This window comes from Zalophus californianus, chromosome 1 (assembly GCF_009762305.2).
Source record: "Zalophus californianus isolate mZalCal1 chromosome 1, mZalCal1.pri.v2, whole genome shotgun sequence".
In the NCBI taxonomy this organism is placed as follows: domain Eukaryota; kingdom Metazoa; phylum Chordata; class Mammalia; order Carnivora; family Otariidae; genus Zalophus; species Zalophus californianus.
Window position 1 is genome coordinate 110,139,123 of NC_045595.1, and position 27,916 is coordinate 110,167,038.

Genomic DNA, 27,916 nt, shown 5'->3' on the forward strand with positions numbered 1-27,916 from the left:
TAGCTAGGGGTTTGGACTAAGGCTCAAAGTGAGAAGAGTCCAGTGACAAGAAGATAGTGCCCCAGTCGTTATCTCTGGGCACCTGGTCCATCTGCTCAGGCCCCCACAAGACCTGAGCTACCCCAAGAGAGGCAAAGAGACTTCCTAATCTGATATGATGAGGCCTCTTTAAACCTGGAAGGGCTGGCTGTTAGGGGACAAAGGATGTGCTTTCCAGCAGGTCAGCCTGGGAAGCCTAAGGTCAAAGGTAACAACATTAGACCTTCAGCTGCCTAGTAGCCTTTTACATCTTGCAAATGTCCATCAGTGGTCAGAAAAAGGAATTTTTATTGACTGTCCTCATCTGGCTCTAAAGTCCCTAGTCCCACTAAAGGCAGGGGAAAGCCTACAACTTGCTGTTTTAAGGTAACTCATCCATTTCGCAAAGAGGGGTTTGGATCAATATTTTGTTCTTTCAAAATTACAGCTCCTTCTCAGAGGTGGTCTTCATGCCATTCACCAGGTTCTTGTCACTCTCCTCCGAGTTGTCCCTTGCCTATCTGCTGTGTCTTAAAGCCGTCTTGCCTGGGCTTTGGGGACATTCCAGTGTCTTTGCCTGCAAACCTTGCACTGCCTCAGTATCCAGTCTGTGCTCTATGACCTCCCATGTGCTCTGGAGACCCTGATGATCCTTGGCTGCTTTGTTGCCTCATTCCATACAGTGGGTGACTCCATGAGCCTGTCTCTGGCACCCCTCAGCCATTGCTGCCCTGTCATCCCTCCACGCTAGCCCAGATCCAGTGTGTGCCCAACGTGGAACTTCTTTGGCGTGTCCTTTGACTCTTCCTCAACCCGGTTAGGGATTCTAGTATGTCAGCCCTGTGATGGATGAAGCAGACTCTTCTGGAGAACCCCATAGCAACTAAACTCACTGTTCTTTCTGATCCTGTCTTGCAATTCCTTTCAGAGACTTCCCAGACCTCTGACCTCCGTCTGCTAAGGCTTGTCATAAATTCTACATTCTCACCTCCAATCTTTGCTTCTGATTGGAAAGGGAACTCGGGTGCTTAAAAATAACAAACCACTCTCAGAAAAGTAATGTTTTTGTTTTTAACCACCAGTATTGTATTTATTCTACATCATGGCATGACACTTTATTTTTTTTGTCTTAACAAATTCATCAGGTATAATTTATATACCATAATATTCACCCAAAATAAATATATAACTCAATGACTTTAGTAAATTTATAGAATTGTACAATAACCAAAATTCAGTTCTAGAATGTTCCTATAACAAAAAAATTTCCTTGGGCCTATTTGCTGTTAATCCCTGTTCTCACTTCCAGACCCAGGTAACCTCTGATCTGTTTTATCTCCATAAATGTGCCTTTCTAGACCTGTCCTCAGCATAGAATTATATAATATACAGCCTTTTTGTCTAGCTTCTTTTACTCAGTGTAATGTTTTTGAGGTTGATTCACGTATCAGTCGTTCATTCGTTTAATTGCTGAATAGAATTCTATAAATATAACACAGTTTGGGGCACCTGGGTGGCTCAGTAGTTAAGCATCTGCCTTCGGCTCAGGTCCTGATCCCAGGGTCCTGGGATTGAGCCCTCTTTGGGTTCCCTGCTCAGTGGGGAGCATGCTTCTCCCTCTCCCACTCCCCCTGCTTGTGTTCCCTCTCTCTATCAAATAAATAAAATCTTTAAAAATATATATATAAACACAGTTTGTCCATTTTCCATTTGATGGACATTTGGATAAGTTTCTGGGTTTGGTTGTTATGAATAATGTTATGAGCATTCATGTACATGTCTTTATGTAGCCATATGTTTTCATATCTAAAGGTGGAATTCCTTGGTCATATGGTAAATTTGTACTTAACTTTTTAAGAAACTATCAAACTATTTTCCATAGTGGAAAATTTGACACTCTCACCAGCAATGCATGAGGGTTTCAGTTCGAGTTTCTCCACATCATCACTAACTCTTGGTTAAATTTTAAAAAAAATTATAGCGTTTTTAGTGGGAGTGCTGGAGTGTCTCATTGTAGTGTTTTGTGTATTTCCTTAATGACTACTGAGGTTGAGCTTATTTTTATGTGCTTGTTAGCCATTCACATATCTATCATATTTCAGTGGTGAAATATCTATTAAAATCTTTCATCCATTTTTTTAGTTGGGTTATATATCCTTTCATTTAGTTATATTAGTCATCTTTACATATTCTGGATACAAGTTCTTTACCATGTATATGATTTGCAGAATTTTTAAGCTAGTCTGTGTCTTGTCATAATGATCTGTTCTTAAGTAAAATGGTTTTTTATTTAGGAAGTCCAGTTTATCATTGTTTTGCTTTTATGGATTGTACTTTTGGTGTCCTTTCTTTTTCAAACCCAAGTTCACAAAGATTTCTCCTTTGTTTTCTTCTAGACAGTTTAGAGTCTTAACTCTTAAACGTAAGTCTATGATCCATTTTGAGTTGATTTTTGTGCAAGATGTGAGATAGGGTGTATGGTCTTTTTTGTTTCTTTGCATGGGGATAGCCAATTGTACTAGCAACATTTTTTGAAAACATCATCATTTCCAATTGAATTGTGCTGGGTGCCATTGTTGAAAGCCAATTGACCACAAATGTAAGAACTTATTTCTGAAGTCTCCATTCTCTTCCATTAATTTATACTCCTACCCTTTGCCAATACCACACTCTCTTGGTTAATATAGCTCTGTAGAAAGTTTTGGAATCACATAGTGTAAGTCTTCTCATATAACTCTTTTTCAAAATTATTTTGGCTATTTAAGTTTATTGCATTTCCATATAAATTTTAGAATCAGTTTGTCAAGTTTTACAAAATCCTGCTGAATTTTGATAGGGTATATATTGAATTTCTAAATCCATTTGGGGAGAATTGCCATCTCGACAATGCTAACTATTCCAATCTGTGAACATTCATGTTATTTAGATCTTCTTTAATATTTTGTAATATTTAGTTTCTAAGGCTTGCATTTCTTTAGTTTATTTGTAAGTATTTTCTTTGATTTTGCAAAAAAATTTGTTTTACTAATTTTGGATTGTTCATTGCTAGTATAAAAATACAATTGATTTTTGTATATTGATCTTATATTCTGTGACCGTGCTAAATTTATTTACTAGTTCTAGTCAACTTTTGCTTTTTGGTTGATTACATTCTTGTCTGTTAAGTATTTTTATTCCTTTGTTGATTTGAGAAACTATTTCTTTGAGTTGTTTTCTCTAATGATCATAATATATACTTACCACAATCTACTTCAGAATAAAATTAACTTAAATCTGTTAAACCTTATAAATTTTGCTCCAGTATAGTTCCATGTTCCATTCATTCCCCCACCCTTTGTACTACTGTGTGTACATATATGTACATATATTATGTTCTATACTATATACTAGTACTCTGTGTACTATTATATATGCACATCTTTATATTTTATCTCAACATAGTGCTAAAATTGATTTATACAATGTTAATGTCTTTTAATATTAAACCAAAGTACTTTTCATGTCTCATAAATCTTCATTTGTAATAAGTTTTTAAAATCTTGATTTATGGGGTATAAAAAGTATTTAATACTTTTCAGAATTATGCTTCCATTTTAGAGACTGGTCCACTTTGACCTCAGAGACCATTCTGCTGAATTGATCCCTTGACTACTGCCTTCAATCATCCAGATTCCAAGCTTCTTTTCTACTGAGAAGTACCTAGTCCTTTTTAGGTGTAATATTCTTCCCTGCTCCTTGACATCATAATAAGTCCCATGATTTGAATCTTCTGCTCTCATACTGAGTCTGGAACTCGAGTTTCAAGTGATTCTTGAGCTGCTCTAGTCCTGCACCATATGATGCTATGACTACCAGATTCTAACATCTACCTCTGCTGACATGACAGTTCAAGCCTTTACCAAACAGAAAGTCATCTATTAGAAAAAGACTTGGGGGTACTCTTGATCAGGAAAATGACAAAACCATAATTCGTTGGTTATTTTTCTTCTTGCTTTGCTATCTCCTCCATAGTTTGCATGCCTCCTAGCTTCTGTTATATTGTGTCTTTGCTGTTTCTCCCTCCCAAGTACGCCATGTACCATTCTCTCTTCTCTTCTCTTCCAGAGAAGCCCTTTGGTTTAGTGAATGGAGCCATTCTCACCAAGGATATGGTTACAGATGATCCTTTTATGTGGATCCTTTCATGTGTGATCTCTGTACCTGATCCAGTACTGTTATCTCTGGGCAAAGAGACACTGTAGAGCATGGGAAAGCCCACCTGCCCTTATTTGACCTATGAGGATTCTTCTTGTTTCTCTTTGTTTTCACCCTATCAAAGAAACCATCCACAGATGGGAGCTCTCAAACCTGTACTCTGAATGAATTTTCGTCTCCATACAGTCTTGGACTGTTTTTGTTGTATCTTCAGTTTTACTCGTCAGGACAGAAAACAAGTCCAGTCTTGCTGCCTCCTCTCTCCATCTTTTCCCCACCCCTCCTTCCATCTAACGCATACTTTCCCCAAACTGACACTGGTTGGTTGAATGGTAGTCCCCAGATAACTATGTTCATATCCTAAACCCTGAAACCTGTGAATGTGACCTTATTTGGAAAAAGTATCTTTGCAGATGTAATGAAGTTAAAGATCTTGGGATGAGATCAACCTAGGTGGACCCTAAATCCAATGATAAGTGTGTTTAGATGAGAAGACAAAGACACACGGAGAAGGACATTTGAAGGTGGAGTCAGAGACTGGAGAGCTAAAGTCACATGGAGAGTTAAAGTCACAAGGAATGCTGATGAGCCACCAGAAGCTGAAAGAGGCAAGGACTAAATTGTCCCCTAGAGCTTTTGCAGGGATCACAGTCCTACTCACACCTTGATTTCAGACTTCTGGCCTCCAGAATTGTGAGAATACATTTCTGTTGTTTTAACTTATTACGTTTGTGATAATTTGTGACAACTGCCCGAGGAAACTAAGACACTGATACTTTCCTAAAACTGACAAACCACCTCCCCATGGAAATTCAGTTAGCAGATTAGGCTCAAGCTTTGTGTGTCTCTTCAGATACTTCCCTATGTTTGATTTTGGCTAAAATTCTTTTCTTCCCCAGGCCCCTCCTCATTCCTATTCCTTTGCCAGTATTTCCTAACATCTATACAGAAATACCATATTGCATTACTCCTTCCTTCTCTCATTTTATCACCATAGAACTATGTAAAAAAACAAGTAAGAGGTGGAGCAAAGGGCGAATGCAGAATACTGGGGACAAACCACAATTATTAGAGAGGTCTCTGAAATTTCAGCATAGTGATTTGATTTCTATATAGCATATTTCCACTCAGTTCTGGCATTATCCCAGAGCTTGGTATAAATTCATTTATTCAGCCAATGGGAATTAATAAAGCACCTGTCTGCACAGCTGTCTGAGAGATTGAGACCTGTCCTTTTCCCCTAAGGGGCTCAACTCACATTAATTTGATTAATGATGAACCTATATAGGTTCTCTTCCTTTTAGTAGAGGCCAACTCTAGGGAGGGTCAACCAGGCTTAGGTTGGTAGAATTCGTAGTTATTGCCAAAAATTCCTTTAGTGTTTAATTACTGCTGTCCTTAGAGGACCAGACTACTCCTTGCCTGCCTCCCCAGCAGGAATCCATATCAGATCTACAGCAAACCAGTGATTTGATTTAATTCTTTTCCACATCAGTTAGCATAGCTTAATGGTCACGTCCTGGATGCTTGTTAAAATGTAAACTGAGCTTCATGCCATTTATCTCACAGTACTGGGTGCTATGAAATAGAAAAAGAAAAAAGCTCTTGGTCTTCTGCCCATGATAAGTATACCTATAGGCTTCTGATGGCTTCAAGCATCATTTCTTTTTCTCTGAATATTACTTTTCTTTTTTGCTCCATAATATAAAAGTAATATATACCTACAACAGAAAATAATATGCTATCAAAATTAGGGAAATAAAACATCACCCATACTTCCACCATGCATAAGTAACTAGTGATAATATTTGGGTATCTCAAATATACCCAATATACCAAATATATTGGGGAATATCCTTTGGTTTCTCTGCAGAGGTAGATAATTTTTGCTTCTGTCAAAATAGGCTCATACTGTACATATTATTTTGTGGTTTTTTGAGCACACAGTGTGTTGTGAACATTTTTCCATAGTCTGTTAGAACGGACAGGAAGAAGTACCATTCTTTCGACAGCAAGTTTTACCTTAACAGCCGGCTGATTCTAGCAGTCTCCTACTGGACCACCCTATTGGCTTCCAGAAGGATCTTCCAAAAATATTGCTTACATTCCTATCCCCAGACCTGAATCCTTGATGGGTGTTCTACCTTTAACCTCCCTGCAACTGCCCTGAGCAGGCAGTCTGCACCAGACTTTTATTCCAGGCTGTCCTCAGCAGACTCTAGTTAATTTATGTATATTTGTTTTGCATCATTTCTCACATAAATCCTTTTTGTCAAATAAGGTTCCATCCAAAGTGCTTTGCTCGTTGTTCCCTAAGAGGCCCCTCAACCTCCCCATCTTTGTTAAAAAATATTTCATCTGCCCACGTAGCCTCCCTCACCTACTTTCTTTCCTTGCCTGGGTTCTTCTCTGTCCTTAATGCCCAAATCTTTTCTGACACTACCATAGTCTCTTTAACTGCCCCAACCTCCAGGATCTCTTCCTCTAGAGAATGTATCGGCTAGATCACTCATTCTGACATAGAGGGTAGGCAACTAGCCATCAGTGAATGTCTGCACCCTCCACAGCCAGGAAGGGAGCCTTATGGGGAGGGGCTGAGTCCTTCACCTCTTTGCTTCATCAGGATATAGAACTTACCAACTCGACAATGAAAGATGCCTATCAACAAGGTGATCTATCCATAATGATGACAAATAATTGACCTAAGGGCAGATAATATATGAAAAGACCAAGGAACAAATCCAAAATGATCGCATGAGGTAATTAACACACACATTGAAAAGTATTCAATTATATAAAACTACAGCAGCAACATTAATAACAACAACCATGAAACTCTGCATGGAAAATAAAATTGTGCAAACCAAGAAGATATTGACAAAAATGTTAAAAATTGGAATTCTGAATTAACGTGACTTTTCCCTTCATGCTTTCTTGTATCCCTCTTTCCTCTTGGATGAATTTGTGATAAGGTTATGGTAGAAATATTTTAAAAATGTTTTTTATTTACAAGAGTAATATGTGTACATTATAAAAACTTCAGACAATATAGAGTGAGAGCTTGATCCTCTCGCTTAAAATAAAATTTGAGTTTTGTTTTAAATGTGATGAAAACCTGAGGAGTCTCCTACATTAACTTTCTGCGATCTGTCAAAAGGAAGGACTTAAATGAGAAGGAATCTCATAGGATCTAAGATCTGCTCTTTACAACACCTCCCTTTTGAAAATGAATGGAACATGGGCACCTGGGTGGCTTAGTCGTTAAGCGTCTGCCTTTGGCTCAGGTCATGATCCCAGGGTCCTGGGATGGAGCCCCCGCATCAGGCTCCCTGCTCCGCAGGAAGCCTGCTTCTCCCTCTGCTTGTGTTCCCTCTCTCACTGTGTCTCTCTCTGTCAAATAAACAAATAAAATCTTTAAAAAAAAAATGAATGGAACAAAGAAGCGAGAGAGTGTATCTTTTATACATTAGATATGAGGTAGAATGACAATAGCTTTCCTCACCCTAAGAAGACCAACACATTTGAACTGAAACAAGGAAGTTTTAACCCATTAATGTATTTTTTAATAACTTTATTTATCTGAGAGAAAGTGTGAGGGAGAGAAAGAGAGAGAACACAAGCAGAGGGAGTGGGAGAGGGAGAAGCAGACTTCCCGCTTAGCAGGGAGCCTGATGGGGGCCTCGATCCCAGGACCCCGGGATCATGACCTGAGCCGAAGGCAGACACGTAACAGACTGAGCCACCCAGGCGCCCCCCCATTAATGTATTTTTAGAAAGACCTTCAGGTTGCTTATTTTTCCCCCCATCAGGCAAGGATGACTTTATGTGGAAAGCCCCTTCTGGAATCTGATTCATACTTAGTTTTGCAAGGGTGAAGATGAATGGTTCTGTAACTCCATCTATAGATGACGTAGTTGAGAGCCCAATTAATTTAGATGTTTAACAAAGGCGGATTCTTTTCTCCTTTTTCTCTGGAATGAGATAGTGGATATAGAAGCTTTTGACACAATGCCTGGCACAGAGTGGGTGCTGAAAAATTCCCCTTCCTTTCTTCTATAATATTTTAGATTTAAATGGCCATGAAATAAAAGTTTAAAATATATTATCTTAGAAATCATTATAGTTCCTCAATTCTCTGAAACACATACGTTTCCTTTGGTGAATTTGTGACATAATCTCCTATTGCCACTGGCTAGGTGACCATCATGATGAGGCTGTCGATGCCTGTAAGTGTGCATCACAACTTTCAGAGTGGGCGTCAACAACTTGGGGGAAAAAAATCCCAGAGATAATAGTTGAGTGTGTGTGTGTGTGTGTGTGAGAGAGAGAGAGAGAGAGAGAGAATTTAGGTATAATTAATATACAATGTTATTAGTTTCAGGTGTACAATGTAATGATTCAACAGTTCTATTCACTTCTTAGTGCCCATCAAGATAAGTGTACTCTAAATCCCCTTTATTTCACCCATCTCCCCTCTGACAACCACTAGCTTGTTCTCTATATTTGAGTCTGCTTTTTTGTTTCTCTTTCTTCATTTGTTCATTTGTTTTGTTTCTTAAATTCCATGTATAAGTGAAATCATATGGTATTTGTCTTTCTCTGACTTATTTTACTTAGTATTATATCCTCTAAGTACATCCATGTTGTTGCAAATGGCAAGATTTCATTCTTTTTTATGGCTTGGTCATATTCCAGTTTATATGTATACCACCTCTTCTTTATCCATTCATCAGTCAATGGACATTTGGGTTGCTTCCCTATTTTTGCTATTGTAAATAGTGCTGCAATAAACATTGGGGTACATATATATTTTCAAATTCATGTTTTCATTTTTTTGGATAAATACCTAGTCGTGGAATTACTGGATCATATGGTAATTCTATTTGTAATTTTTCTGAGGAAGCTCCAGTTTTCCACAGTAGCTGCACAAATTTGTATTCCCATTAATAATGCACGAGTGTTTCATTTTCTCCACATCCTCACCAACATTTGTTATTTCTTGTGTTTTTTATTTTAGCCTTTCTGACAGGTGTAAAGTGATCTCATTGTGACTTTAATTTGCATTTTCCTGATGAGTGATGTTGAGCATTTTTTCATATGTCTGTTGGCCATCTGTATGTCTTCTTTGGAAAATGTTTATTAAAACCCTCTGCCCATTTTTATTTGGATTATTCGTTTTTTGTTTTTTTGTTTTTTTGTTTTGGTGTTGGGTTGTATAAATACTTTATATATTCTGGATACTAACCCTTTATTGGATATGTCATTTACAAATATCTGCTCCCATTCAGTAGGTTGTCATTTTGTTCTGTTGATGGTTTCCTTTGCCGTGTAGAAGCTTTTTATTTTGGTATAGTCTCAGTGGTTTAATTTTCTTGTTTCCCTTGCCTCAGGAGACCTGTCCGTAAAGATGTCACTAAAGCCAATGTCCAAGAGATTGTCTATGTTTTCCCTTAGGAACTTTATGACTTCAGGTCTCAAGCTTAGGTTTTTAATCCATTTTGGGTATGGTGAAAGAAAATGGTCCGATTTCTTTCTTTTGCATGTAGCTATCTAGTTTTCCCAGCATCATTTGTTGAAGAGACTATTTTTTTTTTCCCATTGCATATTCTTGCCTTGTTTTTCATAGATTGGTTGACCATATAAGCATGGGTTTACTTCTGGACTCCATTCTATTCCATTAACCTTTATATCTATTTTTTTTGTGCCAGTACCACACTGTTTTGATTATTATAGCTTTGTAGTATATCTTGAAATCTGGAATTGTGATACCACCAGCTTTATTCTTTCTTAAGATTGCTTTGGCTATTCAGATTCTGATGAGCATGTGTCTTAAAAATTGCCACATTACCAACACAAAGGATGACTGTGTGGAAAGATATGGATGTTGATGACTAAAATATCCAGAAGTATCAAATTCTGAATGTGAATATATTTGGGGAATACCTTAACCAGTTTCTCTTATATTTTTCCTTTCCTGTATATATAAGAGTGAAATTTTGGGCACAGAAGCCCAACTAAGTCTAAAATGACTTTTGGTAACTTTAAAATAAAAAGTTTAAGGGATAAAAAAGCATTGTGTCATAACAATTGACCATAGTTTTTGTTTTAGTGGTATAGGAAGTCATAACGTGTCTTATGGTTAATGATATCGTAAATTGACCAATATTTCTGACCAGCTTGTTCTATTATAAGGCAATGGCAGAAATCATACTAATGGTTACTAAGTGAGGAAGAATCAATGACATTTGTAAGGATAAATAAATAAACTGACCACATGTCCCCATTTCCCCCCAGCTTTATGTCCAGGTTCTAGGCGAGCTTATGAGAATTTACCTACCATGAAGAGGCCTCAACAAAAGAATCTGAACTGTGAATTTCCTATTTTTCTATATCTGCTTCCTATAGCATTATGGCACTTGTCTTGAACATATAGAGTGATGGATAAATATGGAGATCTTGCTGATACATCTGATATGTCACAAGTTTCTAATTAAGGAAATATTTTATCAGTGGCTATGGGTATAGTTCAAGTGTTAATTGAAAAGCTTAACTATCCTTAATTATGTTTTAATTTGGGCATGTGGCCAGTGGTGTGAGAAAATTTGTATTGAGTTTGTCCTCAGAGTTTCCCAGTGGGGGTTCTCTGGTGAAACTTTCCTCCACGAAAGCATAAGGGTCTATATCTGGAGGTTTCTTCTATTCAGCAGAGCCTCGAGTATTTCCAATTTGGCCTCTCAATTTTACTTTCTCTGTTATTCCAAAACCTGTGCCCACACAAATGGAGGCCCATTGTTACTTTCATGGCTGGTTCAATTTGTCAGAATATGATAAATTGTTCTCCAAACCCAGATGTTAAGAATTTCTGATAAATGGCAAACGCTCATCCTAACAATTTCTCTTTTAACCACAAATAATAGGCACATAAAATGGCTTGCCATCTGTACACTTGCATGTTTAAAATTCTTCAGATAGTAGCAGATTCTTTTCTGTTTTGAATGAATCCAGTTTTGCCTGGCTGCATAACTGAATGTTTCCTGCCCCCCCCCCCACCTCCCCCCTACTCCCCCACCCCCGCTCTGGTTTCTGATGGCATAGAAACCATAAATTCTGAGTGGACTCAGCATAAAGCATTTGTTTTGACTTGTAAGAAATCGAGTTAATCAAGGGCGCCTGGGTGGCTCAGTCATTAAGCGTCTGCCTTTGACTCGGGTCATGATCCCAGGGTCCCACTCCCCTTACTTGTGTTCCCTCTCTCATTCTGTCAAATAAATAAATAAAATCTTAAAAAAAAAATCGAGTTAATCAGAAATGTGCCAGGTAATTGGGATAAAACATGTTTTCCTGAACAAAAAGAATAAAGTATAATGAAGTATTTTAAAAGGTTGATGGAAGGAATACCTTAAAGCTACCAAGCATGGATGATTTAATTGTTCTGAAATTTTTAGGTTTTTAATGTTGAATTTTCCCCTCACTCATAATAAGAATAAGGCTTTTTAAAAATGATATTCATAAAATGGCACTGTTTAAAGCCCTTCTCCCAAGGAGGTTCTTGCAGTGAGGAGCAGTATGCACAGTGGTTGAGAACCAAGTCTCTGGAGGCAGACTACCCCGAGTAAAACCCCAGCTCTGTGGCTTCCTGCCTGTGTCACCTTGGACAAGTTATTTAACTTCTCTGTGTCTCTTGTTTCCTTATCTCTAGAATGGTGTTGAAAACATACTACCTCCCCATGGGATTATGTGCAGATTAAATGAGTTAATATGTATAAAGTATTGTTGAGAGCTCCTAGGATATAGGAAGTGCAGTGTAAGTCTTACTGGTATAGTAATTGTTGGGGTCCCCTGGTGGAGCTTGAGAGACTGACTTCCTAATAGCCCTGCTTTTAATAAATTGAGATGGATACTTAGCAGTTATCAAGTGCCTACTGTGGGCCAAGTACTATTTCATGCAATTCCTACAATCATCCAGAAAGGCATATTCTTGCACCATTTTTTGTGAGGATACCGAGGCTCAGGGAGGTTGAGCATCCCGCTCTGTGGTGCTCAGGAAGGAAGGGGCACGGCGGAGCTGGGATTCACACCCAGCCCCAGCTGACCATGCACTCCACAGTCCTTTCATGTTACCATGAAGACTCTATGATGAGCATAAGAAGATAGGGTGCAAGTTCAGTCACCTGTGGTCTGTTTCTAACTGGCTCTGTCACCACGGCTCAACGATCCTTTGACGTTAATGCCAAAGAATTCCAACTATTGGGTAATGAATCAAGACCAGCTGAGACCCAGGTGAAATTGCAGAGTAAGTGACAGTTTGGCTCTCTGTGATCTTGTAACTCCCACAGCTCTCTGTAAAAGCACCCTGCTGAATCTATATGTATCCCTCTCATATGTCAGGTGAGAACGGTGGCACAGAGATTTATAATGACACCCGAGGTCACAGACAGCGGGACAGAGCTGGGTTTGGAACCCAGGCCTTTGCCTGCTACTGCAGGCGTCTTGCCACCACCTCCTGACATGTCAGAGGTTGCTCATTATACATGCCCAGTATAAAGCAAGCCTTTGAAAGGGAAAACTGGCAGAATAAGGAGATCACTAAGAATAAGGGAGGGGCGCCTGGGTGGCTCAGTTGATTGGGTGTCTGACTCTTGATTTTGGCTCAGGTCATGATCTCAGGGTGGTGGGATCCAGCCCCTTGTTGGGCTCCACACTCAGCAGGGAGCTGCTTGGGATTCTCCCTCTGCCACTCCTGCTGTGTGTGTGCGCGTGCACACTTTCTCTCAAATCTTAAAAAAAAAAAAAAAAAAAAAGAACAAGGGAAAGTACTAGAAATGCCTTGAAAACCACCATTCCTTACATCAAGAGTTACCATGTAGAGGCTTTTACAACTTTGTGGAAAGGAACAAATGAGTTCTATTTGGAGCTCTTCTTTGCAGTACATTTATAACATTGGCTCAGGATGTATGGAGTGGCACGATAATGATATCACTGTGGTCTAATAAAGACTTTTAGGAGCATCTTCTTTAGAGTATTCCAATAGTTTCTCTTGACCAATAATATTCGTATTAAACTAAAAAACAATATCTATACCTGTACTGGTGTGTGAGGACCAATGCCATAAAAAATACTGTAGATTGAGGGGCTGAAACAATAGACATTTATATTTTCATGATTCTAGAGATGAGAAGTCCAAGATGAGGGAGGGGTGTCAGCAGGGTCTATTTCTCCTGCAGCCTCTCTCCTTGGCTTGCAGATGGCTGTCTTCTCCCTGGGTCTTCACAGATCTTCCCTCCATGTGTTCCAGGGTCCTCATCCCCTCTTTTTTTTTTCCCTTAAGATTTATTTACTTGTTTGACACACACACACACACACACACACACACACACACACACACACACACGGAGGCAGGCAGAGGGAGAGGGAGAAGCAGGTCACCCAATGAGCAGGGAGCCTGACACGGGGTTCGATCCCAGGATCCCGGGACCATGACCAAAGCCAAAGGCAGACGCTCAACCCACTGAGCCACCCAGGCACCCCACTCATCTCCTCTTCTTATAAAGATCCCAGTCCTATTAGATTAGGGCCTGCCTTAATGACCTCATTTTACCTCAGCCACCTCTTGAAACACCTTGTCTCCCTATATTACTGTAATACACACAATCCAGTCACATTCTGAGGTACTTACTGAGATTAAGGACTTCATATGAATATGGGGGGATCCAATTCAACCCATCACCACATCTCTATCTACATTTATATCTCCATCTCTACCGATCTCATCATCTGTGGGTCTTATTTGAGTCTGAAATAATAATAACCCTTCCCAATCCTAATGGATGACAATAACAGGATTCCTATCTAATTTCCCACCTTAATTAGCATGTGGCCTGTTAGCACAAATTTATTAGGAATGAGGATTCTCACAGCCAACTGTGAGGCGATTCCCGGACTCCTGAGACCTGCTGCTCCATCAGTGCTGCAGAGGGTGAGGACCGCAGGGTAAGTCACCAAGCTGCTGGCCGGCTGTCAAAGCCTATGCAGTGTCAGATCTGAAAAGGCACAATGCGGACAGCAAGAAAGAGACTTGCACTGTAAAGTGTGCCTCTGGTCTCCATTCTTCGGTTCTCTTTGAGGCGGACTAACGGCGGACACTTGTCAATACGCAAGAGGTGCAGATGTGAATGTGGGGCAATGATTTGCTCCCTTTAAGGAAGCAGCCTGGGTGAAACTAGACCATGGAAGATTTTCTTTTCTTTTTTCTTCTTTTTAAGGAATCCAGTTTATCCAAGAATTTGGCATCTTCCCATATACCTCCCTTCCTCCCTTCCTGCCTCCTTCTTTCCTTTGCTTCCTGTCTCCTTCTCTCAATTATTCATACAGTGAGGGCCTGCTCTATATAAGGCACTCTGCTTAAGGTCCTGTGGGGGATAGAAAGGTGACTCAGAGGTGCTCTCTGCCTTGCATGTTTTGTTCTGATAACTGCATCCCCGATCTCATTCGGGTTATGCTTTCAGGGAAACCTGAAAGCCATCTTGTCTAACAGCACGCAGATGTCTGCCCCCTCCACACCGCCCCTCCCGCCCCCCCCCCCCCCCCCCGCCCCGTGAAATTGGCAGGACTCTTACATCAGCCTCTGGCCACCTTCTCATACCTCCTCTGCCTCAGCCATTGCGGAGGAAACTCCTGACCCCTCTGGGCCTCTGGTGATTACCACACTGTCTTGCCTCCCAGGCTGCTTTATTTTCCTCTTTTTCTCAGTTGTTCCTTTGGATTCCTCCCACTTCTTCCTCTTCTCATTTTGACTCTTTTCTCGATTCACATTGATCATCTCCGATGAGCCAGCTTCGTGTGAAAACGTGAAGGTTCTAATGATCTGCTTCCTCTCTGCCCACTGTTATTTATTCCAGGGAACACAGATATCTTCAAGAACTCCCTCCTGGGAGCCAAGGGTAAAAAGAAGGCATCATTTGTCCCTTTCCACAACCCTCATCCTATCTGAAAGTTATTTCTCAACCACTGAACAGTAGGTGGTATACTTGTTTTCTAAAGTCAGGAGTGGGAAGGTCATGAAGGGTAAAGGATGATTTTCCACAGTGTGATTGAAACCTTATCTGCAGGTTATAAAGTGTTGAGATTCATCTCTGGAGTAGAATCCAAAATAAGCACATATTCTACTTAAAACTTAATTTAGCTGGGAAGAAGTGGTCAGACCTGCTTTTTTTTTTTTTTTTTTTTTAAACACATAGACACAGCCAGAATGTGTGTTCTCCCCACACTTGCCAGCCCCTGGGAAGACCACCTCCCTCCTCTCCTGCTAATCAGATCCATGCCCTGGGCAAAGTCCTACTCGGTGAGGGCTGCTTGGGCATCCCTGAGCTCCTTGAGGTCCAGCCTCTGTCTAAGCCAACTTCATACCCCAGTAACAAGCAGAGACCAGTATCTGATAGGGACTCAATAGAAATATGGGGAATGAATCCAAGAACTTTCTCTAGCCCTCTGCAATTACTCCCCTTCTTAACTCTAGCATATTTAGTGTCTGTACCACTCATTTGAACACCGATGCACCTCTGACTTGTTAACTAGCCCCTTTAAGACTGAATGCTTTGTCCTTCCCACACAGATTGCCAGCTCCTTGGGGAGAAGGACAGTGCTTCATTCCCCCCGCCCCATGTTCCTATTGCCTAGTACAGAGATGGCGCTCACAGATAATGTTGATTGAAACACTGTTTCTTTTTGCTTGACAGCAATGTCTGTTGGGAACCAGGTTTGGAAAACTGATTTTTTTTATTAATTTTATTTTATTATGTTAGTCACCATACATTACATCGTTAGTTTTTTTTTTTTTTTTTAAGATTTTATTTGACAAAGAGAGACACAGCGAGAGAGAGAACACAAACATTGGGAGCGGGAGAGGGCGAAGCAAGCTTCCTGCCCAGCAGGGAGCCTGATGCAAGGCTAGATCCCAGGACCCCAGGACAATGACCTGAGCTGAAGGCAGACGCTTAACGACTGAGCCACCCAGGTGCCCCAGACATCATTAGTTTTTGATGTAGTGTTCCATGATTCATTGTTTGAGTATAACACCCAGTGGTCCATGCAATACATGCCCGCCTTAATACCCACCACCAGGCTAACCCACCCCCCAACCCCTCCCCTCTAAAACGCTCAGTTTTTTTCTCAGAGTTCATAGTCTCTCATGGTTCGTCTGCCCCTCCGATTTCCCCCCTTCATTTTTCCCTTCCTACTATCTTCTTCTTTTTTTTTTTTTTAACATGTTATTTGTTTCAGAGGTACAGGTCTGTGATTCAACAGTCTTACACAATTTATAGTGCTCACCATAGCACATACCCTCCCCAATGTCTATCACCCAGCCACCCCATCCCTCCCACCCCCCACCACTCCAGCAACCCTCAGTTTGTTTCCTGAGATTAAGAATTCCTCATATCAGTGAGATCATATGATACTTGTCTTTCTCTGATTGACTTATTTCACTTAGCATAATACCTTCCAGTTCCATCCATGTCGTTGCAAATGGAAAGATTTCATTTTTTTGATGGCTGCATAATATTCCGTGTGTGTGTGTGTGTGTGTGTGTGTGTGTGTGTGTGTGTGTGTGTGTGTACATGTATACCACATCTTTATCCATTCATCTGTTGATGGACATCTTGGCTCTTTCCATAGTTTGGCTATTGTGGACATTGCTGCTATAAACATCAGGGTGCATGTACCCCTTCTGATCACTACATTTGTATCTTTGGGGTAAATACCCAGTAGTGCAATTGCTGGGTTGTAGGGTAGTTCTATGTTCAACTTTTTGAGGAACCTCCATACTGTTTTCCAGAGTGGCTGCACAAGCTTGCTTGGAAAACTGATTTTGCAGAAGCCACAATTTTATTGTAAGTACATCTACAAAAGGAGTTTGGCTTCCATGCATTTCAAATGGAGAGATCAAATGTTATCAACCAATCGGTGCTTAGTTTTGTTCAATCACATTTATTGAGCAGTTGCTTTGCACCTGACACTGAACCACACGATGTTTCTGCCTCACATGGATTCAAAGTCAAGAGGGGTGTTTTGCTGCCCACCCCTGAGCAGGCATAGTGTTTGTCATCACCAGCTGGCCACAGATGACTGGTGGGCAGTGTACATGGTTCCAGACACCTGGCCTGGACCTTCTGGGTGGTGACATGCACCTGCTGCTCACCTAGTGTAGCCCCCTTCTGGGTGGTGCCGAATTGCTGTCTCTTCCCCTCTCCTTGGTCCTCCTCTGAGATCCAGAATAGATTTTACAGCAAGTTAGCTGACTTGACTCCCAAAAAGTCTGCACTGTGGTTTTTCAGTAAACTTCAAACTTAGCGTCTTAAGGAATAACGTGTACAGGGGAAACGAACTCTGACAAGGCTAACAGGGATTTCAAGTAGTGTTTTAGGAAGCCAGTCGCAGAGTATTCACGTGTTAATTCACTGGCATGTTCTGTGGCAGGAGCACCCCCACTCTGCCCTCCCCCAGTTCCAACTGTTGTGCTGCAGCAAGATTTGGTGTGAGTCTGGGCCGAGCCCCCCTTTATGAGCTGCCCTCCAGATTCTGTTACAGCAGGAGTCTGCTGAAAGTGATCCTTGCCTACCATTCGCACACAAAGGCTGGGAGCTCTACCAGCCTGCTCCTCCGTGTAGCGGCAAACCCGCGTCAGCGTGGGCTGAGCGACCCAGGCTTTCACCTGAAAATGAGTGGGGAAGGGTCTTGATGAGCCCTGGAGACCTCCCGGAGTGGGGCGGGGAGGGAGCTGACAGCCCGAGTGGATGGAGACCGCCGGTCCCCGGGGATCAGCTTGCGATTAGCTGCTTCTTGTAGGCTCCGCGCGCCAGTTGAGCATCCTGCCTGTGGTCCAGAGGGTGCTGGCGGCGCATCTTGCGGTATGCCTGCGTGCATTTGAGCCATCGCCCAGAGGCGAGCCCGCATTCAGACACGGTGGACCGGCTCTGGCAGGGCTGCGTGCAGGCAGTGCGAAGGCTCCCCTTTAGGCGTCTGCAAAAGCCTCTCGACTGCATGGATTTGGCTGTTTAATCAGCCGAGGTGACTGCCCGGGAAGATTTGCGAGCCTGATCGCACTCCAGCTGCTGTGACAACTTCGGGGCTGGCTGTTTACTTCTCTCGGTGCCCGGGACTCTGGTCCGCACCGCAACCACACCTGCCACTCGCCTGGCTCTGAAGTCGGCCGCGAGGACTCCTCTGACGGCATCCCCGGGAAGGGGGAGCAAGGAGGGGTTAAAAGACGAGCAGAAACCCCCCCAACTGCTCAACCTCTCGTGACTGCCTGTGTTTTGGGGTTCTGAGAGGGACCGTGCGCTGCCCGGGGAAGCAATGCAAGTCTCCATAGCCTGCACAGAGCACAATTTGAAGAGCCGGAATGGTGAGGACAGACTTCTGAGCAAGCAGAGCTCCACCGCCCCCAATGTGGTGAACGCAGCCCGGGCCAGATTCCGCACGGTCGCTATCATCGCGCGCAGCCTGGGGACCTTCACCCCTCAGCATCACATTTCTCTCAAAGAGTCCACTGCAAAGCAGACTGGCATGAAATATAGGTATGGATGTCAGATTCCCTCTGCCGGGGCTTTCTGTGTGCTATACAGGTGCAGTGGGGACAGTTCATGGGTCTTGGAAAGTGACTTACCCACGGGTCGGGTGGGTTGCCTAATTTAGAATTCTTCGGTGTCTCTAAAATAGCTCTTTAGGAGCGGGGGAAACCCAAAGTGGTTGTGCTGTGTGTGTAGTATTGTGTTTTGTTTTTGTTTTTTAATGCAGCCCATTTTGCATATTCTGAAGTGCTGGGAACACCTCAAGGGCTGTATGAATTCCAGTCTGCGCAGAGTAACACAACTGCTGGAAGCTGGTATTGAGATCAGGGTAGCTTTTCAACTGCAGATGTTTTGGTCCTATTTTATGGCACAGACTGTAGTTTCTGTGATTATACTATTCAAATTAGTGTCCCATCTAGTACTGCATTCTGATTTATCTTTCGAAAGACCAAGGCAACAAATTCTATGCAAGCTCTTAAGGAAGTTTTCTTGCAGGAAGAAACACCCATAAAGGTAAATTAGATTGAACACTGACGTCTTTGAATTTAAATTACAGCTTGAAATAAAATGGAGAACTTCTTGTGAAATACGGAGAAAAAGTTAATTGTTTTAGTATGAGTTTCCTCATACATTTTTAAGCATCTCTTCCTCTAGGTTGTTTTCCATAGTTGGCAACCTTCCTGGTAATAGTTGATGTTCTCCTTAATAAAGAATGACTTAAATTTGATAAGTAGAAAATTTCATTATTCAATTATGTGACTCCTGCCTTCTCATTCTATTTGCTTTGTACTAAGCCTTCCTGGCTTTATTTCTTTAAATCGACTGTGCTTTCATCTCAAAATCTTTACAGATGTAGAGGAGAGAAGCTAATGGTGCATCTTCCAAAGGCTTTGGTTATTCTGGCATGCAAATAGGATTTTTGTCAATTATTTACCTTTAACTATCCCTCATCTTTGTTAGGAACCAGATTTTAGAATGGAAGGAACTTGATGCAATTAAAATAATGCACACCTAAGACTTCCCATGTGGGGTTTCTGAAAGAGGCATTTAAACCAATTTCTATGAAAGTTACCCTTGCAAAAGTTTCTTTGTAGAGTTATAGGACAGCCTCTCATTGCAAAGACACCGAACACTGTTGTTTTGATATATTTCTGTGCCATTAAGAAAGAAAGCTGTGTCTGTGGGGGGTGGGGTGGGGGTGGGGGGGCACCTAAAGCTTTTTGCCCCAACTGCAGTACTATGTGAGCAGCCCGACTCCAGGCAACTCTGCTATTCCCAGTATTTCCATGGTGGCGAGTGGGGCCGCACAGGGACAGTTTGCTAACTGAGGCTGCAGTCTCCAGTGCATTGGCTTTTCGTATTGCTGCTTGTGTGGCGCACGCCCAGCCCTGCCCCACGGACACGGCGCTGCTCTGCATGCAGTTGGGTGCTGTGAGGGAGACAAGCTGCTGCCTTCGTCAGCAGGGCCCCTAGGAATGGGCCACTCAGAGATAAGGCAGATCACAGAGGTGACTCGAAGTGCGGCCGCTCGCGTTTTAGCAGCACCTTGAGCTTTTCGTAAACCGGAAGAAATAAAAAGTAACACCCTTCATTTCTTGTGGCAGAGTTTCATAGTTGCTTATGCATCATTGTGTTGGAAGAGTTTGGCTTTGTGAGGATTTTCCAAGGGCAGGAGATTTCCATTAAGGTTTTTCTAGTAATATTTACAGCTTAGCTCCAATTGGAGAATAATTGTCTTTACAAAAGCTCAATGTGCAAGTAAGATTCACTTGGGCATCTTCCATTACTGGCAACTAAGGACAGCTCTTTTCTGATAAAAAGTTAGCCATCTGTGGTTTTTCAGTTTTCTTTGAGTCATTTGTTGTTTATGGATAGGACAAGATTCTCTATCCCCTTGTATTCGGAACCATTTTACCTGTGACAGGCAGGTGGTTTTGTGCGTGTGCGAGTGTGACTTAACCCCTCTCTCCTTCAAATTCCACTCAGAGTGCCTTTAGGAGAGTATGAGATTATGCCAAATGTACACTAAGACTTTCTTACGGTTGGAGAGATTGAGAGAGAGAGAGAGAGAGAGAGGGAAGGAGAGAGGGACTAGCTCTACAGTTTATAAAATATGATAGAAGTATTTTTATTAGCTGAATTATCCTTTTCTTTGACCTTAATGTCACTAAAATATGTGTTATTGATAACAAATAGCAAAAATAAAAAAGTGGCTAATTGTGTTTACAATACCTTTCTAATCTTTGAAAATGGTTTCTATAGGCCTAGCTTAATCTGGGATCCATGAACTCTAGAGAAGATTTAAAAAAAACCAGGGTCTTTTCGTACATCTTTTTCTTAAGGGGAGGGCTCATAGCTTTCATCAGAATCTGAAAATGTCTGCTATTCACTTTTCTTTTTTGTCAAAAAGCAGTGTTATAGAGTGAAGAATTTTAGTCAACAAATATTTATTGAACATCTATTCTGTACGAGGAACCCTAATAGAACTGGTTTCACAAAGGTGCAGAAAGCAGACTAGATTGGGGCTTACATTCAGGTTGGGGAAGCAGACCACAGATAAGAAAATAAATAATAATGCTCTATTAGGAGACATTCGTAGGAAGGCTATATTTGGGGAGGGTGATGGTCATGCCTGGGCTACCTCAGCTTCTCCATTCTGAGGCTACCATCTCTGCTTCGGTTCCAGAATTATGGTTGCATCTTGGGGCATGAGGAATTGTGCCCAGATTGGCCACCTATTTGCCAACCCAGGGACTTCTTTCAGGTTCCAATGAGGCTGGGTAAGGTGCTACCTGGCCATTGAGGACCTACTTACTATAACGCTGATAAATGAGTAGAATGCCTTCTACTTGTTCAATGCCTTATAATTTTTAAAGCCCAACTCCTATCATAGCCCATGATTACCATCTGTTAATTAGGAGCTCATGAACTTGGGATTTTAGAAAGAATTAATATACACTTGTGTGAAGCATCTGAATTTTGCAAGAATAAAATACTCAAAGCCACTGTTACCTTCACATTGCCATTGTGCAAAAATCTTGCATAAAGTTAGCTATTGTTTCAAGGCTAAGGATGAAAAAAAAAGTCCACTAGAGAAATCTGCTCTTCAAATGCTACTTTCAACCTGGGAGAACAGGATTCCACCTAACGTTTATCCTGGGGACTGTCCTGTATGTAAATAACATAAGACTATTTCATTTCTTACAGTTTTTACACATGTGCTTTGTTAATGCATGAGAGTTCCTTTAGTTTTGTGTGTGTTTTTAATCTCTGAGTTCATCACACAGTTTTAGAGTTTGATGTATATTCTGTAACCATACATGATATATATAGACTCATACATACCTCTCATCCTAAGAAAGCTAAATCACTGAGAATAGAAGATAAATTAGATTTGTTTTGTTGTTGCTGCTTATTTGGTTGGTTGGGTGTCTTTTTTAAAATAACTTTCTCGGAGGACCCTACTCCTAGTATTTGACATGGTCTCAGAGCTTATGTCATTCACAATTGAGCACATTTGTACTGATAAGCTACCTATCCTCTTTCTAAAACTGTTACTTTAGTCCTGAAACAATTTGAATTTTGATGGACCCAATTTCATCTAGAAAAATCTTACCTGTAACATATACAGCCATGTCAATAAAACATTGTGCTGTAATGTTACATAAAACAGGCTTTGAAACTCTTAAGAGCATTCTTCACAGGAATTAATTTGTTGAGCAATAATCTTTAAATCCCACTTTAAAAAGTTATTTTTTTCCAGTTGTTTAGGTGAGTCACATTTTACCATTTTTGTCACTTAAAATTTTTTTTTGAAATAATTATAGCTTCACAGGAATTTGTAAAAAAAAAAAAGAAAATTTCTGTGTACCCTTAATCCAGTCTTCCCTAAGTGGTAACATCTTCTATAACTATACCACAACATCAAAACTAGTAAACTGATATTGGTACAATCCTCAGAATTCAGATTTTACCAGTTATACATATATTCATATGTGTGTATGTTTATATGTCTACGCAATTTTATCACATGTAGAAGTTTGTGTAGCCACCACTACAGTCAGTGAAGAGTCCAAATTATTCCATCACCATGAGGCTCCCTCATGCTACCCCTTTACAACCACATCCATATACCCCTCCATTCCCTAGTCTTTGGCAACCACTAATCTCTGATCTAGCTCCATAATTTTCTTGTTTCAAGAGCATTTATATAATGGAATCATACAGTTTGTAATCTTTTGGGATTTTTTTTCACTCAGTGTAATTCTCTTCAGACCCATCTGAATTGTTGTGCATCTCAGTAGTTCATTCCTTTTTATTGCTGAGTAGTATTCCATGGTAGGGATGTTTTGGTTTGTCCTTTGGTGGATGAATGGCTTAAAAAAATCAGGTTGTTGTCATTCTTATTTTTAGCATGAATTAGATAACTTCAGATTACAACATTATCCTCAAATTCCTTCAGTGCTTTTCAGTAGCTCAGGGAATACAATCCAAACTACCTAACATGGCACCTGAGGTCCTTCATGGTGTGGCTTCCATTAGTTTTTCTAGTCGCCACTCTGTTTTCATCTTTCCTCTGATGACCACACGCTTCATCAGAAGTACCTACTTGAGGACCTATCATAGTACTCTGAACCTTCTTGTTTTCTTATGCTTCTGTATCATTTTCCATTCTCATCCTTCTACTCTAGAACTCTCCTACCTCACTTGGTCAGGCAAACTCTTATGCATCCTCCAAGACCCAACTCTAGCATAACTTTCTCAGTGAAACCTTCCCCGCTGCATTCCATATAGCATTAAATAAGTGCTCTTTAATGCCTCCACTACAACCGGTTCTTATTTCTTTTATGGAGATTATTGATTGCATAGTATTGCTATTATCTATTTGTATCTGTGTCTTCCCCATTAGTCTGTGAGCAGCTTGAGTTTTGGAGTTTATTCATCACTGTAACCCCAGAGTCTAACCTGGCACTTGGCACATGATAGTGACTCCAGAAACGCTTAGACAATGAATGGCTACACCTGTGGGACACTATATTAAATGCTGGGCATACGAAGTGAGTAGGTTGTCTCTTGAGTATTTACAGTTTGGTGTGAGTAGCTATCTACACAAGAAGCCTGCATATGTTAGTGATACAAAGAATGATTGTTGCTGTAGTTTGAGGAGACCTCATTCAGCCGGGGCTATGGGAGTCAGGGAGAGGTCACATGAGAAAAGCCAGTGAACTTGGTATTGAGGAAGGAGAAACATCAATATGAGCAAAGAGGAGGAGGAGAAGAGCAGGCTGCAGCAGGGGTGGGCAGCATGTCCCAAAGACTATGCATGCACTGGTGAGAAATAATGGAACAGGGCAGAGGGTTCATGCAGGGAAGTTGGCGGGGGGAGAGCATCTTGTAGAGGTAAAGAGGGGTCAGGTTATGGCACCTTGGAAGCTAGGGCAACCCATTTAGACATCAGATGAACATCAACACTGGAGGTTACTGATTTTTGAACAGGTTGTCTGGTTAAAGTTCTGTTAAGAAAGGATTAACCTGGCAGTTCAAAAAAAAAAAAAATTGAGGGGTTGTAAATGTGAAGTAAGAGAATTTAATTTCATAGCATTCTCTACTTTCCTGCAGAGAATCAAGACTACAGGGAAGGCTCAGACCAGATGCCTTTTCCATGCCATTCCTTTCACAGCCTCTTTATTAAAGCACACGTGTCCTCTACCGTTCTTTACCTCCCACGAATGGTGGGCAGATTTTGAATCAAAGCAATTGAAGTGAAAGATCAATCTTGTCAGCCAATTATGTAAAAGGCACTGAGTGTGTGTGTGTGTGTGTGTGTGTGTGCGTGTGCGCATACACGCGTACGGGGAAAAGTGGGAGGAAATAGGTGGGCTGAAGGGGGAGTGAAGAGAAGAGCCAGCTCTGTGGCTGTGTTTCAAATAGAAATATTTGATTTCAGTCCAGAGAAGAGAGCAGCTTGGTTATTTAGAATGCCAGATATATATATATAATAATATTATATATTATATATATATTATATAATATTATATATTATATATATAGAATACCATTGTCATTTCCACTGACACCCATGGGTGTGGGCTTTCTTCTCTTCCTCAAAGCAAAATGGTGAGAATGGGAGGTGGAGAAACCTTCCTGAAAATTAGTTGCTGATTCAGTCTCATAGAGTTTATTCCACCTCTGCAAGGCAGCAGTCAGAAGTCTGGCATCCATGGGATGGTGAGAAAATGGTAGGAGGGGAGGCAGCCTCCCGGAAGTTGTTAGGCAAACGTCGTTCCAGTTCCATAGCTCTGTGTGCGTGCATGCGTGTGTGTGTGTGTGTTGTATGTGTGCATGCATATGCAGCACATTCAAGTGAAGGAATCCCTCCAAAGTGTTTCCAGAAACAGCTCATCTTCCACCTGTAATCTTCAATGGGTTGTTAGATGAAGTGTCTAACCCCAATCCACTCACCTCTTTGGAAGTGCATTCGTTTTCTAGAAATCCTTTCTTTAAAAAAAAAAAAAGTTCTGCAAATACTTGAACTTGTAGTGATTTGAGAGATGTTCTGAGAGGAGGAAAAAATCCCATTACATTCAAAAGGGAAATCAGATTTGTAAATTTGACTTTGAGTTTTCAAATTCATCTCTTCAAATTTATGATCTGTTATTAGTAAATTCACAAACAGAATGGGATTTAGGTCTAGTGAATCTGATCAAAATATAGGACTCTTGTTTTTTTTTTTTAATTCAAAACTTCCTTTAGGAGAGAAAACCCCTACTTGAGAAGAATTGAATCCACAGGCATCGACTCCTACTTTTCTTTACAAGACTGTCAAAGCCATTCTGATAGTCATTAGACATGATAAAAAAGGATTCAGTGTTGCAAATTGATCACTGTATGTTTAAAAAATATTTTGGTCACCAGTTTCCCACTCTTTTCAGAACTAGAAAATAAGAGTGATAGAGACTGAAGAGCTCAAGGTAAAAGTCTTAAAAATTTCCATTTAAATATGAAGAATTTTTAATCCTATGTGATTGCTGGAAATAAGTGAGTTAGTAGTGGATATTAGCACTGAAGGAACTTTAGATGCCATCTAGTTCAGTCCTATTATTTTATACAGAATGGCCAGTTCCTTGATCACAGTTACTCAAGGAACTGATGGGAGGGTCAAGGCCAAACTCAGGTCTCCTGACTTCAGGAGCAGGATTTTCCTGCAGCTGCTTGGTTATGCCCCATTTTTCAACATAGAAAGAAGCACAGTATATAAAATGCTTCTAGAAAGGACAATTCTCTTCTATACATACGCATAATTTGCAGTTGAAACTTCTCTCTAGAAGAAGCAAAGCTCTGCTGTGCAATGGAGAGAGCCAGATCAGTTTCTTCATCTTACAGAGTTGTGAGGACCCCAGAGAAGCCCCGCGGTACGTGTTCTGAAGCTGGACAAAAATTAAGTTCCAGATAGTAGTGTGCTCAGTGTCACAGTTTCTAAAGAACTGGTGTCTCAGAAAGAGATCAAAAAGCATGGGCACAGATGATAGGATGGTGCTCCATGTCAACCCCGGATATGAAATGCTCATTTGGACGTTCAGTACCGAACACACTTGACTCTCCACCATGCTTTTCGAGATTACTTTGAAAGTCTGCTCCTGAGAGTCAGAATCAAAATACACTTAAAAATCCTCATTGCAGGATGATTTTCGGTTACTCAGATTGGAAACCAAAACAGAAGCCCAGCAGTGATTCTTGGACTCAACAACTAGGGAGGACTCTGAGAGCACTCGCACAGGCCATCTGGTCCAGCCCTCATGAGAAATCTGTCCTGTTCTTCCAATTTGTGCTGTGCGGCAGCTACTTGTAAAGGCCCCTAAAGAAATATTGTGTAATCTCCTTTCACGGCAGTCATGAAAAAAATTTGGCTCTTCTTTCTAAGAATTAGAATCATTCATTAAGCTCTGAAATCTTCCAAGGAAGCAATAAAGTGAGGGTTTTGAGAACTCTTGTCTGTTGTCTGGACCCTAACAATCCAGTTAGGTTGGGAAATGAAGACAGAATGAGGAGCAGGGTAGCAAGGGCACAGTGGTGAGGCAAGGGGAAGCACCCAAGGGCCTCCTGGAGGATCCCAGCCTCCTGTTGACACCTGGGGAGGGAAGAGATTCCTCCCCATTCTGGTCCAGCACCTGCTTACCTGGCCTGACTGTTCTGTCACTAGAATCATCCAGGAGTAAAAAAAAAAAAAAAATTGACCATGACAAAATTCTTTCTTGCAATCGATTCGGCTTCTTTCATGGTGCACTGGAAGCTTCTTGGCCTGTCTTCTGTTGAACAGAAAATGAGCTAGCTATAATTTACTGCTTTGTACATCTCCCTGTACTTGAAAACCATTACTAACACCCAACCTTCTAATTTTCAGGATGGTTCCAGTTTTTTCCTCCTAGATTTCATTTTCTGAATCCCTATCGTAATTATGACTCTCATTTACAGCCTCCGTACAATGACTACATCTCCTTGAAGTCATCAGAGCTGGATGTAAAGGCCTAGACTTTTCAGTGCAGGATAGCAAGTTCACCTAATAACAGAAATCTGCTCTGTCCCTTTGTTTGCATTTCATGGCCATGCTTACTGTTTTTAGGGGGAAAATCATTTTTAGCATTTTGAACTAATCTTTGAAAAAATTGCTGTGAAATACATTTTAAAATTCTAATCCATTAGAATCATGGAGGATGACTAGGCTGATACACAGCAACTCTTACAAGATCATCAGCTCTAAAGGTAATAATGGTAACTTAAGTATGAAAAGGGCAAATCTGATATACAGGTTTCAGTGGTAGTTGGGTATCCAAATAGAAAAATTAACAGCTTATATATAGTATGACTAATATGCCTTTTGATATACTCTCACAGAGAAGATTCTTTAAAAAAATCTTGCGGGTTTGAAGATCAAGGCAACTGTACAGGACTATTATTATTAAGCAGAAAAGTTTTTTTTGTATTGGTAATTAACATCTTCCAAGAGAGTGCCCTGAAGGGATTCAGCCGCAGGAAATTCCAAGCACAGTGTTCTCCATGATGAGTTTGTATCTACTAGAAGGCCCATCTGGTTGAACAGAGCTCTTATATAAGAAAAGCATACTTTTTCCTGAAGAACA

The 27,916-nt window shown here is 40.9% G+C and overlaps 1 protein-coding gene across 5 annotated transcripts in view; it reads left to right on the forward strand.

Moving 5' to 3' along the window:
• Positions 1-27,916, forward strand: part of KCNAB1 (potassium voltage-gated channel subfamily A member regulatory beta subunit 1) — a 398,382-nt gene that overhangs the window by 123,699 nt on the left and 246,767 nt on the right. For 2 of the 5 annotated variants that reach the window (XM_027587683.2, XM_027587680.2), the window contains exon 1: positions 17,813-18,785. The exons of the other annotated variants lie outside the window; for them this stretch is intronic. In XM_027587683.2, coding sequence (XP_027443484.1) covers positions 18,565-18,785 — 221 coding nt within the window. In that variant the 5' untranslated portion in view covers positions 17,813-18,564. Of the gene's footprint in view, positions 1-17,812; positions 18,786-27,916 lie in introns of those variants that run through there. 5 annotated transcript variants of the gene reach the window in all.